The 22,483-nt window shown below is 39.9% G+C and overlaps 1 protein-coding gene across 1 annotated transcript; it reads left to right on the top strand.

Annotated features, from left to right (window-relative positions):
- Nucleotides 1-936: 936 nt before the first annotated feature.
- On the top strand, nucleotides 937-18,405 carry LOC148875599 (Uncharacterized conserved protein (UCP012943)). Its single transcript, XM_088964918.1, has 4 exons — nucleotides 937-1,726; nucleotides 2,493-2,682; nucleotides 17,674-17,767; nucleotides 17,861-18,405. Exons 1-4 carry the CDS (start codon nucleotides 1,329-1,331, stop codon nucleotides 18,196-18,198), a joined length of 1,020 nt encoding a protein of 339 aa, XP_088821044.1. The 5' UTR covers nucleotides 937-1,328; the 3' UTR covers nucleotides 18,199-18,405.
- Nucleotides 18,406-22,483: the final 4,078 nt, after the last annotated feature.

Genomic DNA, 22,483 nt, shown 5'->3' with positions numbered 1-22,483 from the left:
AATTCATTGCAAGTTATAAGTGGTGTTTTAGTAAAATGCTAACTATAGGGTAGATTTTAGTATATCCATGAAACTATAAGGGGTATTTTAATAAATGGCTCTTTCTATTATTTAGCTTTCATTTAATTAATCATGTGCATCGCACGGGTCCCGCTAGTATATATATATATATATATATATATATATAGTGGGAGCAAGTTCGATACGAGGATGGATAAATACCATCCTACGTTGATTCCAATCCCTAGAGTTTTGGGTTTTTCCAAAGGGATTATAGTAGATAAGGGCAACTTTTGGCTCCTAATATCAATAAAAGTAATATATTTAAAAAATTTTCAAAAATAGGTTAACTTTTTAAAAATAATATCAATTAAGAGCAAAAATAATGTTCATCTTCTTCTTCTTGCAATCCATTCACTGCCATCCGCTGCCACCTCCGCCTATCTCCGCCCACCTCCACCTCCGCCTCTAGCAATGTTGCCGGAGATGGGCAGAGGCGGAGGTGGCGGCGACGCTAGTGGTCATTCCTCTACCCAACATCGCCACCTCCACCTCCGTCTCTGGCAATGTTGTGGGAGGTGGGTGGAGGTAGAGGCGGCGACAATGCTGATGGGTGGAGGTGGCAGCGTTGGGCAGAGGAATGACCACCAACACCGCCGTTGCCTCTACCTCCGCCCACCTCCGGCAACATTGCCGGAGGCGGAGATAGAGGTGGGCGAAAGTGGCTGAGATAAGTAGTGGCGGGCGACGACAGATGGTGGCGCTGGTGAATGAATTGCAAGAAGAAGATTATTAGTGTTTTTGCCGTTAACTGATATTATTTTTAAAAATTTAATCTATTTTTGATTTTTTTTTTAAATATTTTACTTTTATTGATATTTGGGGCCAAAAGTTGCCCTTATCTGTTATAAACCCTTTTCCAAACTTGCCCCCAATAAGATGGAGCCCAACCATCTCTAACTTTTGATTTTATTACGTTGCCCGTTATACACATTTTAATTGAAGATCGGATCTGCTCTTCACAGAGCGCACTTGCAGGCGTGCATTGAGAACATATTCTGTATATGTTATCATTCATTGAAAGATGTTCCCAACGCACGGCTGGGATATTCTTTGAGAATGATCTGAGGCGCATATCCGAAACACTTATTTGTGGCGATACCGCAGCGGAATAACCGGATAACCGCCTCAAATCTCAACTCCCAACCTCCTCCTCTTTGCTGATTCCACCGTATCGTATCGCCTACTTACAAAAGACGCATAGTAGATTCTTAATCTTATCGATTTTCTTTGCATTTGCTTCTTCATCTTCCTAGGGTTTCAGAGGAATGACTCAGATGGGAGGAGGAGTCATGAGAGCTGCAGCCAAGGTCGCCAATTTCGGCATCAATGGTGGTTTGCGAGGCATTCCTGCTGCCCCTTTGGGAGAGCAGTCTGTCGCTACCGTCTCTCGAAAAACTCCAAGGCCCTCCCCTGCAATCGTCTCTTCAACGGCCACTGAAGAAGGAAAGTTCGTTGGCTTTCTTTCTTCCCAGGATGGGAAGATTGAGGCCGTTGGGTCGGTCCAGAGACCATCGTGGGAGATCGATGACTGGGAATTTGCTGGGGATGACGAGGAACTGCTCTTGGATTCCATGAATCCGATGCCTAGAATTGTCTTTGGAGGTGTTCCGACTTTGGAGGAGGCCAAAGAGGCGACTTCTGACCTGAAAGACGCTCTGGAGAAGTAAATTCCTTTCGCATTTTTTCTACTTTTTATTTTGAGAAAATTCTTCGCAGCTTCTTATAGGAATATGTCGTTGATATCATTCTGTTCTGTCATTGAATTTTCACTAACAAAAAACAAAATAAAATAATATGCTTATTATGTAAAAAATAATACAACTGCTAGTTATCGTTTTAGCGGATAAGCTGAATTGATCCACATACATAGAGCATCTTTAAGCAGACATATTCATACACTTTATAGACTAACCTCTGTAACTTTAACGAACTTGATAGCATATAGCTCTCCAGAAGAGAGAGCTACTCAGCAGAGAGCCAATTAGTTCGAATTGTCCTTGACCTATTTAAACGTTTTAAATTAACTTCAAATGTGGTGATGACCATTTTGATGAACTCTTTTGAAGTGTTAAGCACAATGCCTTTATGAAGCAGAGTTTCACAATGTGGTTCAACGCTTCTTAAAGTTCTTTCACACCTAACTCAGAATTTTTCTTCCATTAACTCAAGAGGAGCTTTAATTAAATGTCATTTGTTTAATTAAATGCCAAATTAAATCAAAAGGATAAATAGAGATGAATAAGAACGGATGATAATTGAACTCTCTTTTTCATTCTGCCATTTTAAAGGGATTGAAATGAATCAGACTGTTGAGGTATGATTGACAAGGACTGGCTTATATATATATATATATATATATATAATCTTCTATGTATTACTCTGTAAACAAATGACATTTCTCGCTGATCCTTGCTGTACTCCACATCCAGGGTGTACTTCTCCTCTTCCAATGCTTCTGGATGCATTGACCCTGTTGCAGTTGTTCAAGAATCTACTAAAAACTCTGAATTTTCGGAAACTAAAGTTTGTGTTACTAGTGAAACTACAGTGTCCCGGCCATCAGCACCAATACATGCTCTTCAGGCATTCAAATTGCTGAAAGAAAGTGCTGAAGCTCAGGTTCTAACTTTCCTTTTCTCCTTTTGTCATCTTTGGTTATGCAGCATTGTTTTTCTTTTCATTTCTTTAGACTCAAACTTTCATAAGCTATCTATCTCCCATCACCCCCTCAAACCCTCATAACAACTGGTATGGCAGCAAGCAATGGTAAGGAATTCTGTTGTTCTTTTTTTTCTTATGTGATGAACTGGATATTTCCATCAAAACTAGGTGCTTAGGATTTGGAGAGAAAGAAGTCAGACTTATTTGTCTGGTTTTGTATTAGTTCTATTCAAGGAGAAAAGCCAACTAAAAATGGTACTGTCACGGTGAATCTAGTTCAAACTTCTGTCCAGTCCACTACTTAAAATACTGGATGAAATGGACTTATTGATGGGGTCTTGGTGCTTGTATACTTGTGACACTGTAAACCTTGTATGGTTTTTTGGTTTCCCCATACTTTTTCTTGTTACTTTCAAAGAAAATATATTTTCACTTTAGTTAGGACACACACATCCAGATCAGTGGCATGTTTTATGGTATCAATGAATTTCCTCCACTTTGGTCCTCACACAAACCTGATGGAACACACATAGCTGTTGGTAACTGGGATAATGAGCTAACAATGCTGGATGTTCGAAAATTTAAGCCCATTCACAAATGCAACTTCAGTTATGAGATATCACTAAAGATGAGGTGAAGTCCTCCTTACGGGTATGGAGGAACCTGTCTGGAAGAAGATTATTTCAGTGGAGAAAAAGCGTTTTCTGCTTGAAGAATGTAAGGAAGGAGAGGTGTTGAAGTTCGAAGAGATTGGGAGAGCTATGGTTTTCCTATCGTGTTTTGGTTTAAAGGATTTGTTGATGGGGTAATACACGCGGTGACTGAACCAAGCTGGAGAAGTGTTTGGAGAAGAGACGGGAGTTTCTACTCAATCGAGAAGAGAGTTAATAGTAAAGGCTGTTTTTTGAGATTGGACAAGGTGATAGAGGATGGTAGAAGACAAATCATTTGTCTTCCAGAAGGGAGAAATAGCCAGGGTTGGTCAAGAGTTACTGAGATGTTGCAGGAGTTTGCAGAAAGATGTTGGGTAAAAAAAGAAAAGTTGCTGAGTTGGGGGGTGAAGAAGATGGTTCAGTTTCAGGTTCTGAATACCCAAATGGAAGGCCTTGGGTTGATGTCTGGTAGTGCAGCTTGCACTCTCAGAATCGTGTTGGGAGAATGTAAGGAAGGTTGGAGTAGAAGAATGGTTGTGCTAGCAAAGAAGAAAGTAGTAGATTGGAAGATAATTCTTGATGCTGTTATGTCTAGAATCTCAACCTTGGATTTGGCTGTTCTTGTGCCTTTTGATGACAGAAAAGTGGTGTTTGACTTGGGGGATTTCCAAGCAGAGCCCATGGATTTTGAAATGTTGGAAGGAGCGATCTATATAGTCAAGTGGACACCTTCTTGTAATGAAATCTCAATCTCTGAAGGAAGTGTTAGTTTGAAGATCTTTGGACTTCCCTTCAATTTGTGGCTTGATCATGGCTTCATTAAAATAGCAACAGTATGTGAAGTCTTGGAAGATACTTGCTTGATCGATTTGCATGCAACAAGAATTAAAGTGGCTGGTATTAAACTGGATAGAATTCCCCGTTTGATCAATCTCTACGTAGTAGGGAAATGGTGGAAATTTTTGGTGGTAGTGGAAGCTGAAGCGGCGCTGTGGTATGGAGGGAGAGAGGTGGAAGATGATGTCAACTGGGCTTGGGGGAATGCACATGGCACAGAGTGGAAGGAGAGGGAGAAAAGGAAGAAGTTGAAAGGGTTTTTGATCTTAAAGGATTGATGTCGAATAAAGGGTGTGTTCAATTTTCGAAAAAAGGTTGTGGTGATACTAATGTCGAGATAGGGGACATGGAAAAAAGGGGAAAGAAGATAAAAGACTTTATGGGAGAGAGAAGGCTTGTTACATTTGGTTAAGAGGGGATTTTGCTGCCCAACATGTGTTTCTCTTGGGGAGCACGTGGGCAAAAAAGAGGAGTTTGAGCGGGGCAAGAAATAGATGGGCTTTGGGTCATGCCATTGGGTCAAAAGAAAGAAAATGAGAAGCAAGTTAAAGAATTATTAGATAAAAAATTCATCCAACCAAGCCATAACCCATTTTCTTCCCCAATCCTCTTGGTCAAGAAGGATGGGACATGGCATTTTTGCATTGGTTATAGGGCAATCAATAACATCACAATCAAGGATTGGTTCCCAATCCCGGTGATTGACGAGCTTTTGGATGAGCTCAAAGAAGCCCATATTTTTTCTAAGTTGGATTTATGGGCTGGCTATCATCAAATTAGAGTGCACACAGATGACATATACAAAACATGTCGGACTCATGATGGGCATTATGAATTTTGGGTCATGCCATTTGGGCTCACAAGTGCCCCAACAACCTTCCAATCCCTCATGAATGATTTATTTCGCCCATACCTTATACTTTTTTTTTTTTATGATATCCTAGTCTATAGCCCCACATGGGCCCAACTCTTGGAGGATTTAGAAGTCACTTTGAAGGTTCTCTTGCACAATCAGTTATATGCGAAAGAATCTAAGTGTGCTTTTGGCCAATCCCAAGAGCACTTCCTCAGCCACGTGGTAGAAGGAGGCACGTTAATGCCAGACCCAAAAAAAGTGGCAAGCATCTAGCAATGGCTCACACCTACAAGTGTAAAAGAACTTCAAGCTTTCTTGGGCTTGACGGGATACTACCGTCGCATCATTAGCGGCTATTGCCTCATTGCTAGCCCATTGGCAAATCTACTAAGAAAAGATGCATTCGCATGGATTCCAGAAGCCCAAGGGGCCTTTGAAAATCTCAAAACAGCTTTGTCTTCAGCACCAATATTAACATTACCAGACTTCAACAAAACATTTGTTATAGAATGCGATGCATCTGGTCAAGGGATCAGAGCCGTACATATGCAGGAAGGGAAACCCCTTGCCTTTTTTTTTTCAGTAAGGCACTTTTAGTACATGGGGATCTAGCGTGTACACAAGAGAACTGGTGGTAGTAGTAGTCTTTGTGGTATTACATTGGCATTCCTATCTACTGGGGCGCAAGTTCATAATCAACACCAACATTAACATTACCAGACTTCAACAAAACATTTGTTATAGAATGCAATGCATCTAGTCAAGGGATCAGAGCCGTATTGATGCAGGAAGGGAAACCCCTTGCCTTTTTTAGTAAGGCACTTTCAGTACAATGGGGATCTAGCATGGTGTATGTTAGAATGCTCGAGTCAGGGGTATTTTGGTCATTTTGGTGTATCTTATTGAAAGTGAAAGGTCTATTGTATCTGAGTTTAAGTTATGTGTCCCATCTTCTATGAGGGACAAAATTGTCTTTCTTGTAACTCAAGTTTTATGAATAAAAGTCAAGTGGGTCGGCTAGGAGAGTGATTTTCGAACATCCTCTCTTCTAGTCTGGCCGAATACTTCTTCTCTCCTTTTTCTTCTTTCTCTTTTCTTTCTTCTTTCTTCTTTCTTCTTCTCTACTTTGACCTAGAATCAACTAGGGTTTATTCACATGGTATCAGAGCATTAAGGTCTTTTGTTTTTCTTGCTGTTGTCTTTTTCCTGGGTTCGCTGCTAGCTTCACAGTAGGTTTCATCATCTTACAGCTGACCTGATTGAAGACTCGATAAAGGGCTGAAAACGAGTTGCCGTTTTGAGGGCCTGGAGGTGAGAATGCCTCTGGCCGGTGTTGTGGTGGTCGTTGAAGTGGTATACTAGACCCTCTATTCAGTGTACGAAGTGGGCTGGACGTATACAGAGTAGTAGACTACTGATGTCCACGACAACAGTGGTGTGGTGTTGATTGTCTTGTGGTGGCTGACATATCTATGATTCTAAATGCTTAAAAGTGAACTCCTAGACCTTGTGTGTAATTAGTTCTGCAGTATGAAGAACAAGTGTTCGATGAAATGACTGAGTAATTTCAGTAGTGGTGTGTTGATGGTAAATGGTCCTGCAATGTGCAGTCCAAGTATTTGATGTGTTGACTGAATGATTTCAGTGTTAGAGTGTAGTGTGTAATGTGCAGTTGAAGAAAGTGGGTTGGTAGTATCATAAGTGAGATAAGTCTTGTGACGAGTGCGAGATTGTGGTGTATATTCCAAGGTGAAATAATTGAGATGGCTTCAACTGTAGTTGGAAATGACAACAAAACAGGCATCATGCTTTTTTTAGATTATCTAAGTGTTCAAATGACATCCATCAAGTTGAATGGTGAGAACTATGTACCATGGGCAAAATCTGTGGAGGTGTTCTTGAAGGCCAAGAGGAAAGTAAAATATGTGAGGGAGGAGAAACCTTCCTCTGATTCTCCTGGGTTCAGTGATTGGGAACAAGATGATGCACAAATAATGACATGGCTTTGGAATAGCATGGAACCAAAGATTAGTGTGAACTTCATGTTCCTAGATACAACCAAAGAGATCTGGGATCATGCTAAAAAGTTGTACTATGGACAAGACAACACAACTGGGGTATATCAGTTATACCAAGAGTACTTCAATTTGAAGCAAGGAAGTCAAAGCTTAGAAGAGTATTATGCAAGTTTGAGGAACATCCGCAATGAGCTAAATGTGTATCACCGTCTAACATCAGATGTCCAGATCCAACAACAGCAACGTGAACAGCTTGATGTGACTAGGTTTCTTGTGGGCTTGAAGGATGAGTATGAGCCTATTAGAGCACAGATATTGGGGGGATCAGCTCTCCCCTCACTTGAAGAAGTTTTTGCTCGTCTTAAGAGGACATCCATTGAGCCGGTGGAACATTCTTCCTTCTCTGATAGATTTGGTTTGGTAGTGACTAAAGGGAGTGGCCGTGGAAGTAGAAGTGGCGGTGGCAGCAGTGGCCCTCCAAGCAATTGTGGTGGACACATGTTTAATCGGGCTAGTGGCCGGACTGGAGGCCGAGAGTCAGGGGAGGCTGTGGAAAAGGAAGGGGTAATGCTCAGAGAAAATGTACACATTGTGGCTTAGAGGGGCACGTAGTTAATTTCTGCTATGATTTGCGTGGTCCACCCAACACTTGGGCTAACCATGTTACATCTAAGAGTAGTAGCACAATTAATGAAAGCCAACAAACTGCCCCAACCCCCTCCACACCCACTTGTGCTTCCGGGCAGGAAATGGTGAGTGTACCATGGGCAATATATGAGCAGTTCCTTCAAACATCTCAGCAGAACACAACTACACTTGCCCATTCAGGTATGACTTGTTTAGCTTCCAAAGCCTCACCCTGGATCATTGATTATGGAGCCTCAGACCATATGTCTGGGACTCTTGATGTATTTTCCCCTTTCTCACTCCTCCACATCTCAGACAGTTACACTTGCTAATGGTTCTACATCTCCTATTTGTGGTGTTGGTGGTGTTGATCTCTCCTCATTGTCTGTTAGCAGATTAACCAAGTTCCCTTTTAACCTTATGTCTGTTAGCAGATTAACCAAGTCCCTTAATTGTTCTGTAACCTTCTATCCTTCTTGTGTGTTTTAGGATCTCAAGACGGGGACGAAGATTGGTGGAGGGCATGAAGCAGGTGATTTGTATTACCTTGATGGTGGTGGCCCCCCAGTGGCTTTTCAGTCGTCTCTTACTCCTCTCCAATGGCACTGCAGACTTAGTCATCCCTCTCTCAAGGCTTTGAAGTTTCTATTCCTTCCTTGAGTCATCTTTCATCATTAGATTGTGAGTCATGTCAGTTGGGAAAACATCATTGAGTCTCATTTAGACCAAGAATTGATAGTTGTGTCTCAAGTCCTTTTGCTTTAGTTCATTCTGATGTATGGGGTCTAGTTAAAGTGGTGTCATACAATGGGTTTAAGTATTTTGTAATCTTTGTTGATGACTTTTCAAGGATGACATGGATCTATCTTATGAAAGACCGTAGTGAATTGTTCTCTATTTTTCAGAAATTTCATGCTGAAGTACGCACTCAATTTGGTGTTCATATGAAAATACTTCGCTCCGATAATGCCAAAGAATACATCTCCTCACCATTTCAGCAATACCTAGAACATCATGGAATAATTCACCAAACTTCTTGTGCCTACACCCCGCAACAAAACGGTCTAGCTGAACGGAAAAATAGACATCTTCTTAAAACTGCTCGGTTCTTGATGATCAATATGCATGTCCCAAAGCATTTTTGGAGGGATGCTGTTCTTACATCCTGTTTTCTGATAAATCGGATGCCCATGTCAATCCTTGGAAGTCAATCCCCTTTCTCCGTGTTGTTTCCCACTTTGTCTCCCTTTCCTCTCACCCCAAGAGTCTTTGGTTGTGTTTGTTTTGTTCAACACTTGGGGCCTAGAGTAGACAAGCTAGATGCTCGAGCTACGAAGTGTATTTTTCTTGGCTACTTAAGGACTCAGAAATAGTACAAGTGTTATAACCCTAAGTTTCATAAATCGTTTGTGTGCCCTGATGTCACCTTCTTTGAATCAATTCCTTTTTTCTCAGATGCTGGGGTCTCTTCTTTTCCCTTTGTGGTTTCTCTTGCTGTTCCGGTTGTGGAACCCCTTTTCGTAGCTCCCATTCCTATAGCAGATGCACATCATATGCTTGTTACTACAGAGAGGCTACCAATTACTCAAGTGTATACCCGCAGAAGTGCTTCGGCTCCTTTTCCACTTCAGCACCTGTCTACAGATCCTACTACTGCTCCTTCTCCCTCAAATCTTCATCTCCCTATTGCTTTATGGAAAGGTAAACGTACTTGTACTTCTCATCCCATTTCAGACTATGTTTCACTGCTCACCTTTTTGCTTCTCATTACAAGTTTATATCATTACTCTTATTGGTTCCCATTCCCAAGACTATACAAATCCCTTACCTCCCCAGGGTGGCGGAAAGCCATGGAAGAAGAACTCTCTACTCTACAACATAATCATACGTGGGAACCCACCACCCTTCCTCCTGGTAAGCACACTATTGGGTGTAAATGGGTCTATACAGTGAAGTGTCTTCCTGATGGCAGTGTGGAACGATTGAAGGCACGGCCAGTGGCCAAGGGCTATTCTCAGTTATATGGTGTGGACTATATGGAGACATTCTCTCCTGTGGCTAAAATTGGTTCAATTCGGGTGTTGATCTCATTGGCTGCTATGTATGATTGGCCTCTCCTACAACTTGACATAGAAAATGCCTTCCTACATGGTGATCTTGTTGAGGAGGTGTATATGGAGCAACCACCAGGGTTTGTTGCTCAAGGGGAGGCTGGTAAGGTGTGCAGGCTAAAAAAGGCAATCTATGGACTGAAACAACTCCTCGTGCATGGTTCGGCAGGTTCAGTGAAGTGGTGAAGGCCTTTGGGATGAAATAGTGTCAGGTTGATTATTCTATGTTCAGCTATAACTCAAAAGATGGAAAAATCTTGCTAGTCGTGTATGTGGATGATATTGTCATAATTGGAATTGACAACAATGGAATTGACAGGCTGAAAAAATTCTTACAGGACCAATTCAATATGAAAGATCTGGGGAAGCTAAAGTATTTCTTAGGAATAGAAGTTGCGAGGTCAAAACAGGGGATCAACCTATGTCAGAGGAAATATGTTATTGATCTACTTGAAGAAACAGGGTTGTTAGGTGCTAAACCAGCAGAGACTCCTATGGAACTCAATGCCAAGTTAAGTGTGGATGCAGGTGAAGAGTTTGATGATCTTGGAAGATACAGAATGTTGGTGGGAAAGTTGAACTACCTGACCATCCTTGGGTTCCTCATTGGGAAGCTGTTCTGAGAATTGTTAGGTACCTAAAGGGTGCTCTAGGTCGTGGTTTGTTATACCAAAAGGGAGGAACTCTTGAGATAGTAGGGTACACGGATTCTGATTGGGCTGACTCTATATCAGACAGGAGGTCAACCACATGGTATTGTACCTTCCTGGGTGGCAATCTTGTAACTTGGAAGAGCAAGAAGCAAACAGTGGTGGCAAGAAGTAGTGTGGAAGCAGAGTACAGGGCTATGGCCCATACCACATGTGAACTAGTATGGCTGAAGAACCTACTACAGGAGATGGGTTTCTCAATTGACAAACCCATGAAACTATATAGTGATAACCAAGCTGCTGTTCACATCTCATCCAATCTTGTCTTCCATGGAAGAACTAAACATATTGAGGTGGATTGTCACTTTGTGAGAGAGAAAGTGACAAGTGGGGTAATAACTACATCTCATGTGAGCTCAGGAAATTAGTGGGCAGATCTCTTCACAATAGGATTGTCTCGGGGAAGAATAGATTACATTTGTAACAAGCTGGGACTATATGATATATACTCTCCAGCTTGAGGGGGAGTGTTAGAATGCTCGAGTCAGGGGTTTTTTGGTCATTCTGGTGTATCTTATTGAAAGTGAAAGGTCTATTGTATCTGAGTTTAAGTTGTGTCCCATCTTCTATGAGGGACAAAATTGTCTTCCTTGTAACTCAAGTTTTATGAATAAAAGTCAAGTGGGTCGGCTAGGAGAGTGATTTTCGAACATCCTCTCTTCTAGTCTGGTCGAATACTATTCTCCTCTCCTTCTTCTTTCTCTTTTCTTTCTTCTTTCTTCTTCTCTACTTTGACCTAGAATCAACTAGGGTTTATTCACAGTGTACACAAGAGAGCTGGTGGTAGTAGTAGTCTTTGCGGTATTACATTGGCATTCCTATCTATTGGGGCGCAAGTTCATAATCAGAACTGATCATCAAAGTCTCAAACTCTTACTAGGACAGTGGATTCTATCCCCAGATCAACAACGTTGGGTCTCAAAGCTCATGGGGTTTGATTATTCAATTGAATATTGATTGGGAGCAACAAATAAGGCGGCTGATGCACTGTTGAGACACCCAGAACTGCAGTAGCTACAAGTCTCTCTTCAGCCCACAACTAAATTCTGGGACCAAATTCGAGAAGAGGCAGCTACAAGTCCCAAAATATAACAGACAAAATACTGCCTTTCATAGCAATCTGAACCTAATTACATGGTCAAAGGACCCTTGCTCTACCATAAAAAAACAGGTTAGTGCTACCAACCAACTCGGCCCATATAGGCCCATTGTTAGATTACTTTCATGCTTCACCCATAGGGGGCCATTCAGGGGTGCTCTGCACGTACAAACACATTGCATCTCAGTTCTATTGGAAGGGAATGATGAGGACTATCCGGAAGTACATTGCCAACTGCAATATTTGTCAACAATGCAAATATGAGGCCCAATCTCCAGCAGGCCTACTCCATCCCCTTCCGGTTCCCACCCAAATTTGGGAATGGGAAGACGTATCTATGGATTCATTACTGGGCTTCCGCACAACAGTAACTGTGGCTGATGTCTTTGTATGGGAAATAACCTGCGTCCATGGATTTCCCAAATAATCAATTTTGTCGGATAGAGATCCCGTGTTCCTTAGTATATTTTGGAAAGAACTATTTCGTGTACAAGGGGTTCAACTAAGGTAATCAACTAGCTATCATCCTCAATCAGATGGACAAATAGAGGTGGTCAACATATGCTTGTTGACATACCTGCGCTGTTTTTCAGGTTCCAAACCCAAACGTTGGGCCCAATGGTTCCATTGGGCTGATTGGTGGTATAATACCACCTATCATGTTGCTGCGGGGATGACACCTTTCCGTGCCTTATATGGTCGAGAACCCCCAACTTATTGCCTTACGAAAAGGGCTCCTCTCCAGTTGCTTCATTGGAAGAAGCATTGACCCAACGGGATGCTACTCTACAGGAACTCAAACACAACTTGAACCAAGCGCAACAGTGGATGAAAAACGCATATGACAAACACCGCCGGGAAGTGGAGTATCAAGTGGGTGACTTTTGTCTGCTTGAAATTGCTCCCCTACCGCTTACTGTTGTCAATAAGGCAACAATGCTGGAATAAGTTGTCTCCACACTACTTTGGGCCTTTCAAGATCATCGAAAGGATAGGCAAGCTTGCCTACTGCTTGGAGCTACCTGAACACTCTAAAATTCATCTTGTATTCCACATTTCAGTTCTGAAGAAAGGTCTCAAGCCAGATGTAGTAAGTCAGCCCACTCTACCCAAGTTTACTGAAGACATGGCTTTTGTCACGGAACCACATTCCATTATTGGCTTTCGTTGGGTAAATAAAGGACATCATGTGGAACTGGAAGCTCTGGTAGTATGGTCTCAACTACCCAAGGAAGATGCAACATGAGAGCCTTACATCCAACTCCACTGCCAATTTCCCCATCTTGACCTTGAGGCCAAGGTCCAGCTTAACAGGGGGGTATTGTTAGGACAAGCTAGGAAGATGCAACATGAGAGCCTTACATCCAACTCCACTGCCAATTTCCCCATCTTGACCTTGAGGCCAAGGTCCAGCTTAACAGGGGGTATTGTTAGGACAAGCTGCACTGAACCCAGGCCAGTGTATGGAAATAGCCAGCCCAAACTCAAGACCTAGAAAAGAAGAACTCCACATCAGCTCTTAGGTCCAACTAATGACAGGGTGGCATAACTGAATGTAACAAGAACTGGGAATTGACTTCCAAGAATGTAACAACCTCACGAATAAATACAAATAGAGGAAGGAAAGGGGAGGACGACTATTCAGACAAATCTCTCTCTCTCTCTCTCTCTCTCTCTCTATCTATCCATCTATCTATCTATCTATCTATCTATCTATCTTACTCTCTCATTCAAGGAGGTGGTTCCTCATTAGAACCCTGTGTTAGGCAGTTCCTAACAGTTCCATGGCAAGCAACAAACATTTAAAACATAGAAAATCAACATATGAAAAAAATAGAAGAAATAATATAAATTTCAAAGAATAGAGGGGTTGAGCCTCTATTTTAGTCCTAGAAAAAGAAGAAAAGAAAATAAAGGATTGAAGAAGTATTTGAGGGTTCGAGACAGTATACATCTTGGTTAAACCTTAACAAATAAGAAAAGGGGAAATCTATGAAACAGGAAAGATATGATATGGAAAGAGTTTTGACCAATCAAAACTCACCCATGAATTTTGATAAATAACACCTGGTTCGCTATCACATTTATGATTTCAGTTTATTGGTCAGTTGTTTTTCAGATATCATATCTTTTCCATATCATAGTCGAACCCATAAGAAAAATAATAAAAAGAAACTAGCATTTGAACTCAAACTGAATAATTTAGTTTAATATTTATTATATTATTATAGTCTTAGAAAGTTAAGAATATCAAAGTACCCAAGAGCACTGTGTAAAAAAATATCTTGGTAATTAAGTGAGGTGACCCTCTATGAGTGCCTTACCACCAAGGCATCACTTTACATGTTAAGCTACGTTGGTATTACTTGATTGTCAATTTGTCATAGGTGGTATATTCTAGAGGTAGTCTCTAGTTTATATATAGTGGGTTGTTCTTGTATCATTTGGTGTGGTAATAGTAGACATGCCTTCATTGGGTTATTTGGGTTTTTGTTTATTGATAGTAATGTTTGTATTTTATTGGATGGCCACAAGGAATTGTTGTGATTATGTGAACTCATGAAAACCAAATAACTGAGGCATGTACTTCTGGGTGATTTGGTTTATCCTTTGGCTTATAGCATGTTTGAGTATTTTTAGAGGCAACAAGAAAGTGTTATGATTATGTGAACTCATTGCTTCACATATTAGGCTACCTTAGTATTTCTTGATATCCCTAGTAAGGTAGTTGATCCCAGAGGTACTCTCTATTTTATCATATGATAGAGGGTAGTTCATGTATGACTTGGGATTGTTATAATAAACATGCACTCTTTGGGTAATTTCGTCTTTCATTTGATTGATATATCTATGTTTTATTGGACGGTTGCAAAAAAGTGTTGTGACTGTGTGGACTCATTGAAACCAATCAACTAGGCATACACTCACAAGGTGATTTGGTTTTAAATTTGATTATTAGCATGTTCTTGACTTATTGGAGGTCACAAGAAAGTGTTATGACCATGTGAATTCATTGTAATCAAATCACCCAAGCATGCAGTCACTAGGTGATTTGGTTTTTCTTTTGATTGATTAGCATGTTAGTGTTTTATTGGAAGGTCATAAGAAAGTATTGTGACCATGTGAACGTATCACAACATATTAACCTACCTTGAGATTTGGTTTTTCTATTTTTTCATATGTTAATGGTTGTTTTCGTATCATTTGGGGTAAGAAAAAGGCACGCATTAATTGGGTGATTTGATTTTTCATTTGATTGTTAGTATTTATGTGTTTTATTGTAGGGTTGCAAGAAAGTGTTGTGACCATGTAAACTTATCAAAACCAAATCACCTAGACATGCATTTACTAGGATGGTGTTTGGAAGCGTGGGCGTTTATTGGGACTGATTTTCAAGAAAAAACGCCCATGCTTCCAAGACCTGTTTTTCACAAAAAAATGCTTTAATTTTGTTTGGGAGTATTTCTGCCACGTAGGCAGTGAGCAACACTGCTGTTTGGTAAGGTGATTTTCATCACCGTTTTTCATGTATGTGCTGACAGGTAAGCACCACATAGGATACATGTAATCACCAATCAGTCAACCGTTGGGGGGAATGGTTCACCGATGCATGAAACGCCAAATTTGACGTTTCATGCATCGCTGGGGTCCCGATTTACGAGGCATGCCCGATTTTTCAATAAATGCCTGAACCAAACAATGAAATATATGGGCGGTTTTTGAAATGCCTATTTAGATTCGATGTGGCACCGTTTTTTTGAAAAACGGCTATGGTTCCAAACATCCCCTAGGTGATTTGGTTTTAAATTTGATTGATAACATGTTTGTGTTTTATTGGAGGATTGCAGGAAAGTGTTGTGGTCATTTCATCTAATCACTCATCATGCTAGGCTACCTTGATATTTCTAAATTGTCATAGTAAGGTAGTAGGCCTTATAGGCAATCTCTATTTTTTCATATGTTAGTGGATTATTAGTGTGTTATTTGGAGTAGCAACAGCAGGATGCACTCATTGGATAATTTGGTTTTTCATTTGATTAATAGCATGTCCATATTGTATTAGAGGATCACAAGTGTTGTGACCATGTGAGAAAGAGGCTGATTTCCGGGAATGTTAGGGGTTTGGGAGGAGAGAGAGAGAGTGGTTAGAAGGGCATTTGAGCAGTTTAAAAGGAACAGAGAAGAGAAGAAAAAAAATTAGGGGAGGGGGGAGAAGAGTGAAAGGTTTTCTGGAAGAAATAGACAGGAAGGTAGTGGAGGTTGAGTTGGATCATGGCTGCTTCTTTGGAAATTTTCCTCTTGGCCAAGATACAGAGGAGGGTTGATGGTCAGCGGAATTTGGAGTTGTCTTTCATTTGCTATTTGCTGGTTATTTGGATGTTCAAGGAAGAGAAATCTTCTTGAAGACAAGGATTGAAAGCAGGCAATCTGGTGGTGGCCATTGGTATTTCTGTTGTAGTTTGGTTTTGTTCATCTTTTTTTTATTGAGTTTTCTCAGGTCAAGTGAGTCGACTATGGAGAAAGATTATGGGAGGGGGTGGGTTTACAAAATTATAATTTGGATATTTGAAGATAGGTGGTTGTTTTTCTTATTGCTGTTGTATGGTGATATCTTATCACCCTCCCAGATGGTATCATTTTTCCTTTTAATGGAAAATTTCTTTTACTTGTCAAAAAAAAGTGCTGTGACCATGTGAACACAGTAAAACCAAATCACCAAGGCAAGCACTCATTGGGTGATTTGGTTGATGACATGTGATATTGGAGGGTCAAAAGGTGTTATGACCATGCAAACTCATTGCTCCACATGTTAAGCTATCTTTGTATTTCTTGATTGTCAATGTAAGGCCGTACACTCTGAAGGCATGGTTTTCAAGGTGTTGAAGCAATGCTAGGACCGCTTGGTGATGGGGTTTTTTGAATAAAACCCATCTTTCACTATTAATTGTCTCCTAGTCACCTAGGTGATGGGTTTTTTCTGAAGAAAAACCATCCTAGGGGTTTTTTTTTTGATAATTGAATCGTAGGGTAATTCCTTAGGTTCTAGCAAGCAGACCATTTTTTTGTTTTTTTTTTATCAGTAGCAAGCAGACCATCTTTCGCTACTAATTGTCTGTAATCTTCATAAAAAATGTATAAGCTTCATTTGAAATATAGAAAATCAACATATTCATGAAAAATGGAAGAAAGAAAGAAATTTCAGAAAGAGAGGTTGAGCCTCTCTATTTTTGTTGTAGGAAAAAAAAAAGAAAGGGTGAAAGAATGTGTTGAAAATGATGATGATGAAAATAATTAATATATGTTGGATAAAATTCTGAGTTCTTCCATGCTTATCAGTTCAAGTTTTGAAGTCTTTGAGGATTTGATGCAGTATACATGTTGATTAAGCCCTAACAAAATGAAAAAAATAATATAGAAAATCAACATCTTCATGAAAAAAATGGAAGAAAGAAAACAAATTTCAGAAAATAGAGAGGTGGAGCCTTTATTTTTGTTGTAGGAAAAAATAAAAGAAAGGGTGAAAGTAGTAGTTTTGAAGTCTTCAAGGATTCAAGGCAGTATACATGTTGATTGAACTCTAACAAATGAGAAACGTAATAAATATTAACTAATAATTTAGTTTAATAATGTGTATTTTTATTATTATAATCTCAAAAAGTTAAGAATATAAAAGTATCCAAGAGCAGTGTGTAAAAAAATATCTTGGCGATTAAGTAAGGTGACCCTCCATGAGCACTGTGTAAAAATTATCTTGGTAACTAAAAGATGCAGGTACTTCTTGCACAATCTCTAATTGCAACCTTTTTTTTTTTTTGAAGGCTTTTGCTTATGCATTTTTTAATACAAGCGGATAATTGACGTTGTTTAGTGTTTACCATTTGAGTGGCAAGTAGTTTTCTAGTAATATACCTGCATGCCTGCAATATATGCTCCAAGGTTCTATTTATTTAGCCATCTGTCTGTGGGAGTAAACCTGAGGTCTTACCTTATGCCTTGCCACTTGCTATACCGTGGTTTCTTATGCTAGTCTTTTACAGTCCGTTGTTGCTTCACTTGCATCTGACAAGAACGTCTGGGATGCTGTGATGAAAAACGAGAAAGTTGTGGAATTTCTCCAATCACAACACACCAGTAAGAATCTCTTCATTTTTTATTTTTCCAGAATACAATTCTCTGGCTGATGTATTGGAGATCCAATGCATTGACATCTTTCTCAACTCCCAGGTGCTGATCGCTTGGACACGGATGTGAATGTGAACAAATCATTTGCAGATGGTAAGTTCAATGGCGAAGAATCCTCAGAAAGTATATACGATGAGGTTGATGAGGATCATCGTGAGAACCTTGGTGATGGATTTATGGGGTGGATAAATAACGTCAAGTTTACGGTCATGAAGATGGTGAGCAGCGTGTCTGAATTTTTCCATCACATCTTAGGAGGAGATATATCTGCTGATGGCAACGGGAATGGGACTGCAGCTACTGTTGAGAGGACTATAACATCATCCTTCATGGCACTGGCGGTCTTGGCAATTATGGTGGTTGTGTTGAAGCGAGGATAAATTTGGTGAATTGACAGTCCTACTTATATGAATTAGCCGACTTTGCATTACATATATATTTTTTTCTTTCACAGCTATTGTTCTGACACTATGGTATGCACGTAGTTCTGACGCTAAGTTTATTGTACATATAAAGAACTCGCGAGTATGCTTGAAACTGTGATCCATGTAATTAAGGCTTTTCAAAGACTTGAGGTTTATATCTTCCGAGCTATGACTTGATAACCATTAACCAGTTGATTAAAACTCTAGGGCTGCATTTGTTTTAGGTGTAAATTCAGTTTTACACCGATGGGAAATGTGAATCGGTTTAGTTGTCGATGGAAATTAGGACCGGTAGATTTTGAAAATTTACACCAATCATGTTTGGTTGTCAAAGTAATTCTGTGGAAATTTACACAGAGGAGCGAAGCAGAGGAAGAAGAAGAAAAAGGAGAAGAAAGACAGATGGGAGGTGGGTTCAGATCTGCCACTGCAACTGGTTGCCGGTGCCACAGCTGCCTTGGGTTCAGATCTGCCGCTGATGGAAATATTTTACATCGATTATTTCGATGTATAATATTTTACATTGATTATTGGTGTAAAAAAAATCAAAAGTCAGTTTTACACCGATTTACGGTGTAAAACTACACGCTTTCCAAATGTGGAAAATCGAACCGGGGTGTAAAATTTACCCCAATTCGATTTTCCACCCCAAACAAACGTGGCCTAGCGAAATCACCAAAATATCTTAATATCTTCACAGCACAAAGGAAAAAAGATCCAAACCTGAGCACAGGGATTTCAATCCTCAACTGTAAAGCCACCTTGGCAGAGAATTTGTTCTGATGTGGGCATGTAGCCATCGTTTAAGTCATTACCTTAAGGCTGTGTTTGGTTTGAAAGAACCCTTACAGTCATCTGTTTTCTTTGTTATCTAATTGGTCCAAGCTGTGTCCCTTTTTCGTAAATAGCATCTCAATCTTTATCTAAGCTCACAAGACACAACGTTTGACTATTACCTGATATATTAGGAATGCGTAAGCTACTGTTTACTAATGACACCATGATGTGGATGAAAAGGTAGAGGTTATGCTGCTTTTACTGTTAAACCAAGTACAGAGAAAGATAAACAACTTAACATACAACTGTCTGCATCTCATTGGAAACACGGCACAGCCCACAGCATAGTGCACATAGCAGACCCAAGCTCAACTGAGTACTGATGCCAGAGGGGAGTAGCAGGAAATAGAGGTGGCATGATTCGGGGATCCAATCCAATTCAAATGAGTTCTACAATGTAAAATTTGAACGTGTTTGAAGTCAGATACCTGTATCTTTATAATTATAGGTTTGTTTTAGTTTTCACCGTTACCAAGGGAACCCTCGATATCAAAATTTTCTTTTTCTTACAGACGATTTATGAACCAAAAAAGGGCCATTATCATCATGGGATGTTACTTCTGGGCTTTTTGGCTATCCCCCTTGTGGCTTGCGAAGGGTGGACGGAAAATGACTTTAACCTTGAGCATTTTTCTGGCAGGAAGTGGCCGATTCTCAAATTCGAACCAGGGTTCTTACTCTTGTTAGCACACGAGATTTATGAACAAAATAACCAAACAGACCAAGTTCAATAGCTATGGGCCATATGTCAGTGATAAGTGACTTATAAACAGACGGCAAATTTATATGAAATAAAACACGCCTTAAGACTGTTTGGTTTGAAACAAAAGGTAGGGAACTTCTTTCCTACCTTTTCTTTCAAATCCAACACATCATGAGAAGATGAATAAGATTACGAGTTTGCAGAGATTCTTTGAACACAATCCATGGATGGCTGCAATATCAAACAATGGAAAATATAAAAAAGAAAATGTGGTGATATTATAAGGAAACTGTGATTAGGTTTGGGACGAGTTAAAACAGAAACTGGGAAGCTGAAAGAGAGTAATACTTATTTATCATCATGGAATATTATCAAAAAGGTTTCTCTAATCGGATCAATTAGGAGTTTCCCTACACCACCGGCTTTGTTTCAACCATGTCGAAGAACCTCTGTCCAATCAATCATATAGGGCTTTACTATTTGAGACATGCGTGAGATCCCTTGATCCATGAATTGTTTTTTATTTTTTATTTTTTAGTTTAAACTTTAAAATGTACTCAGAAAAGGGCTTAACTAGAACACTAACAAGTGTTTTGGGCCAAAATGTTTTCATAAAATATGGAGTGGGAGAGGAATATGGGACCCCAAACTTGGTTGCTACCAACTGCGAAGCAAAAGATTCCTTGATCGCTTAGACTAGGATGACCCCATTAAATGACATAACTATTCTCTATTATTAAAAGCTTGGGTCAGGCAACATGAACATAAATGGTCTGGGGCTCTATAACTCTCCATCTGTCTGTAATTAGGATGATCAGAACCCACCATTCAATGTGTCCGTGTCCCATCTTGAAAATGAAACGAGCTGTTAAAAATGCCCATTTTGGAGGCAAAGTGGACAAAATTTCTATTTAAATCCTTTGAATAACTGCCTCATGGTAGGTTATAGGCATGGCTTTAAAAACGAACCGGTGACACCGAACCGGTCAGGGGTCTGGTACCGGTTCGAACGGTCTGGCCCGTTCTGACAAGGAAAATAGAAAATTAAAAAAATTAAAAAATTGGAAATTGGTCAAAACGGTTGGAACAATTAACCGGCCGGTTCAGTGATTTTCTGACCAAAATCAACGATTTTAGGGGAAAGAGCAGTTTTAGAGAAAAACGGAACCGATCAGGTGACCGGTTCCCAGTTTTTCTGGTCCGACCATCCGATCCAATCCGATTTTGAAAACAGTGGTTATATGGGCCTCAGATGCTCAGACATCAATTAGTGGACCTATTTCCCCATATCCGAGCCAATTTGTATTGATCTGGTTGGAAAGAAATTTAAAAATGTAATTGAAGTAAGAGATACAATAATATTCTGTGGAAGATAAGATAATCATAATTGACGTAGGATATTGCCATTAGGGACCAGATTAGGATAAAAGAATATTAGATACAGAGAGGAAATCAATGAGTAAACTTACGAGCTAATCATAGTTGTGCTTGGCATTGCTGATGTTAAAATTTGTAATAAAGGTGAAATTGAATATTTGCTGAAGGCCTTGACTTGGTGGCTAGAATGTCATCTCGGTTGACATGTTGTTAGCTTGTCTAAGAAGACCTCGGCTGCCGGAGGGTTGCCTGTAAATGGAGGAACATCAGAGACCTCGGAGAGTGATATTCAGAGGTGTGGATGGTCAAGTTAGTAATGTTGAAAATAAAGAAAATGAGCTCAACAGATTGATAAGATATGATAGAGGTGAGGTGAGATGAATGAAGTATTTCAGAGGTGTGGATGGTCACGTTGGATACATTGACGTTGATGTTCTGATTAATTCGGCTACATGTAATGTAACATCTATGGATGTCCATGTGTTGCTTCCTTGGTCAACTAGATGTACATATCATGAGCTAATATCAGGTCGGTTCGATTAGGTTGGCTGGGCCTTAGGTGAATTTGGTCAGGTCAGCTTGGTCTAATCAACTGATTCGGTCAAGTTGATTGCTCTTACATCGGTCGGCTAGGTCGATTTAACCTTTCTTTTTTAGGTAAGTGATACCAAGAGAAAATAATCTTGTCATTGTGATGGGCCTCACATTAATTTGATAGACTAACATGGGTATCTCAGACTTTCCCTTCAATATCTGAGAAACCAACATGGCCTACAAGAAAAAACAACCTTAATTTGATTGCATTTGTTTAATTTTTGGGGTCAAGCTACAGGTTAGTATTCATTAATTCTCTGGTTGCAACTTGCAACCAATGTTGAACTCAAACCAGACCACAGACCACAGACCAGGCTGCTAGAATTGGGAACCTGAGCCAAAATGGTTTTTGGTTGCCCAATTCTTATAAATGTTGATTTGGTCAAATTTATTTTATTTTCTATGTGCTGCATATTTAAATTTCCTTTTATTTGTTCTTTTATTTTTGCTTTTTTTGATTTTTTTGATTAGTGATAATGCAAATTTAGTCCACTATAAAACTGGCTGTGCTGTCTTGCAATATCGGCCACAATGCTGAATGTTGAAGACCGTTCAGCTTCAGTGCTAATACCTTTGGACGATTTCAATTTTCAAATAAAGGAGAAAGTTAACCTGATGGATTTGGATTTAGTTTAATCATGACTTGGAATGTAGGAGTCGTATTAGGCAAAGATGATAGGGTTAGAAACTCGATCAGCAGTCAGCACACAACAAACACAAGGAGCCCAT

Source organism: Nelumbo lutea, chromosome 1 (assembly GCF_056320005.1).
Source record: "Nelumbo lutea isolate HS-2025 chromosome 1, American lotus-T2T, whole genome shotgun sequence".
Lineage (NCBI taxonomy): Eukaryota > Viridiplantae > Streptophyta > Magnoliopsida > Proteales > Nelumbonaceae > Nelumbo > Nelumbo lutea.
Note: the sequence above shows the minus strand (reverse complement) of the source record. Positions and strands in the feature narration are given on the sequence as shown.

What these genes read in the sequence shown, in the direction of transcription:
- LOC148875599 (XM_088964918.1), top strand. Translation starts at nt 1,329, where the DNA reads ATGACTCAGATGGGAGGAGGAGTCATGAGAGCTGCAGCCAAGGTCGCC. An exon ending in CTGAAAGACGCTCTGGAGAA is followed by an intron (nt 1,727 to 2,492) that starts GTAAATTCCTTT and finishes CTCCACATCCAG; the next exon opens with GGTGTACTTCTCCTCTTCCA. An exon ending in TCTCCAATCACAACACACCA is followed by an intron (nt 17,768 to 17,860) that starts GTAAGAATCTCT and finishes CTCAACTCCCAG; the next exon opens with GTGCTGATCGCTTGGACACG.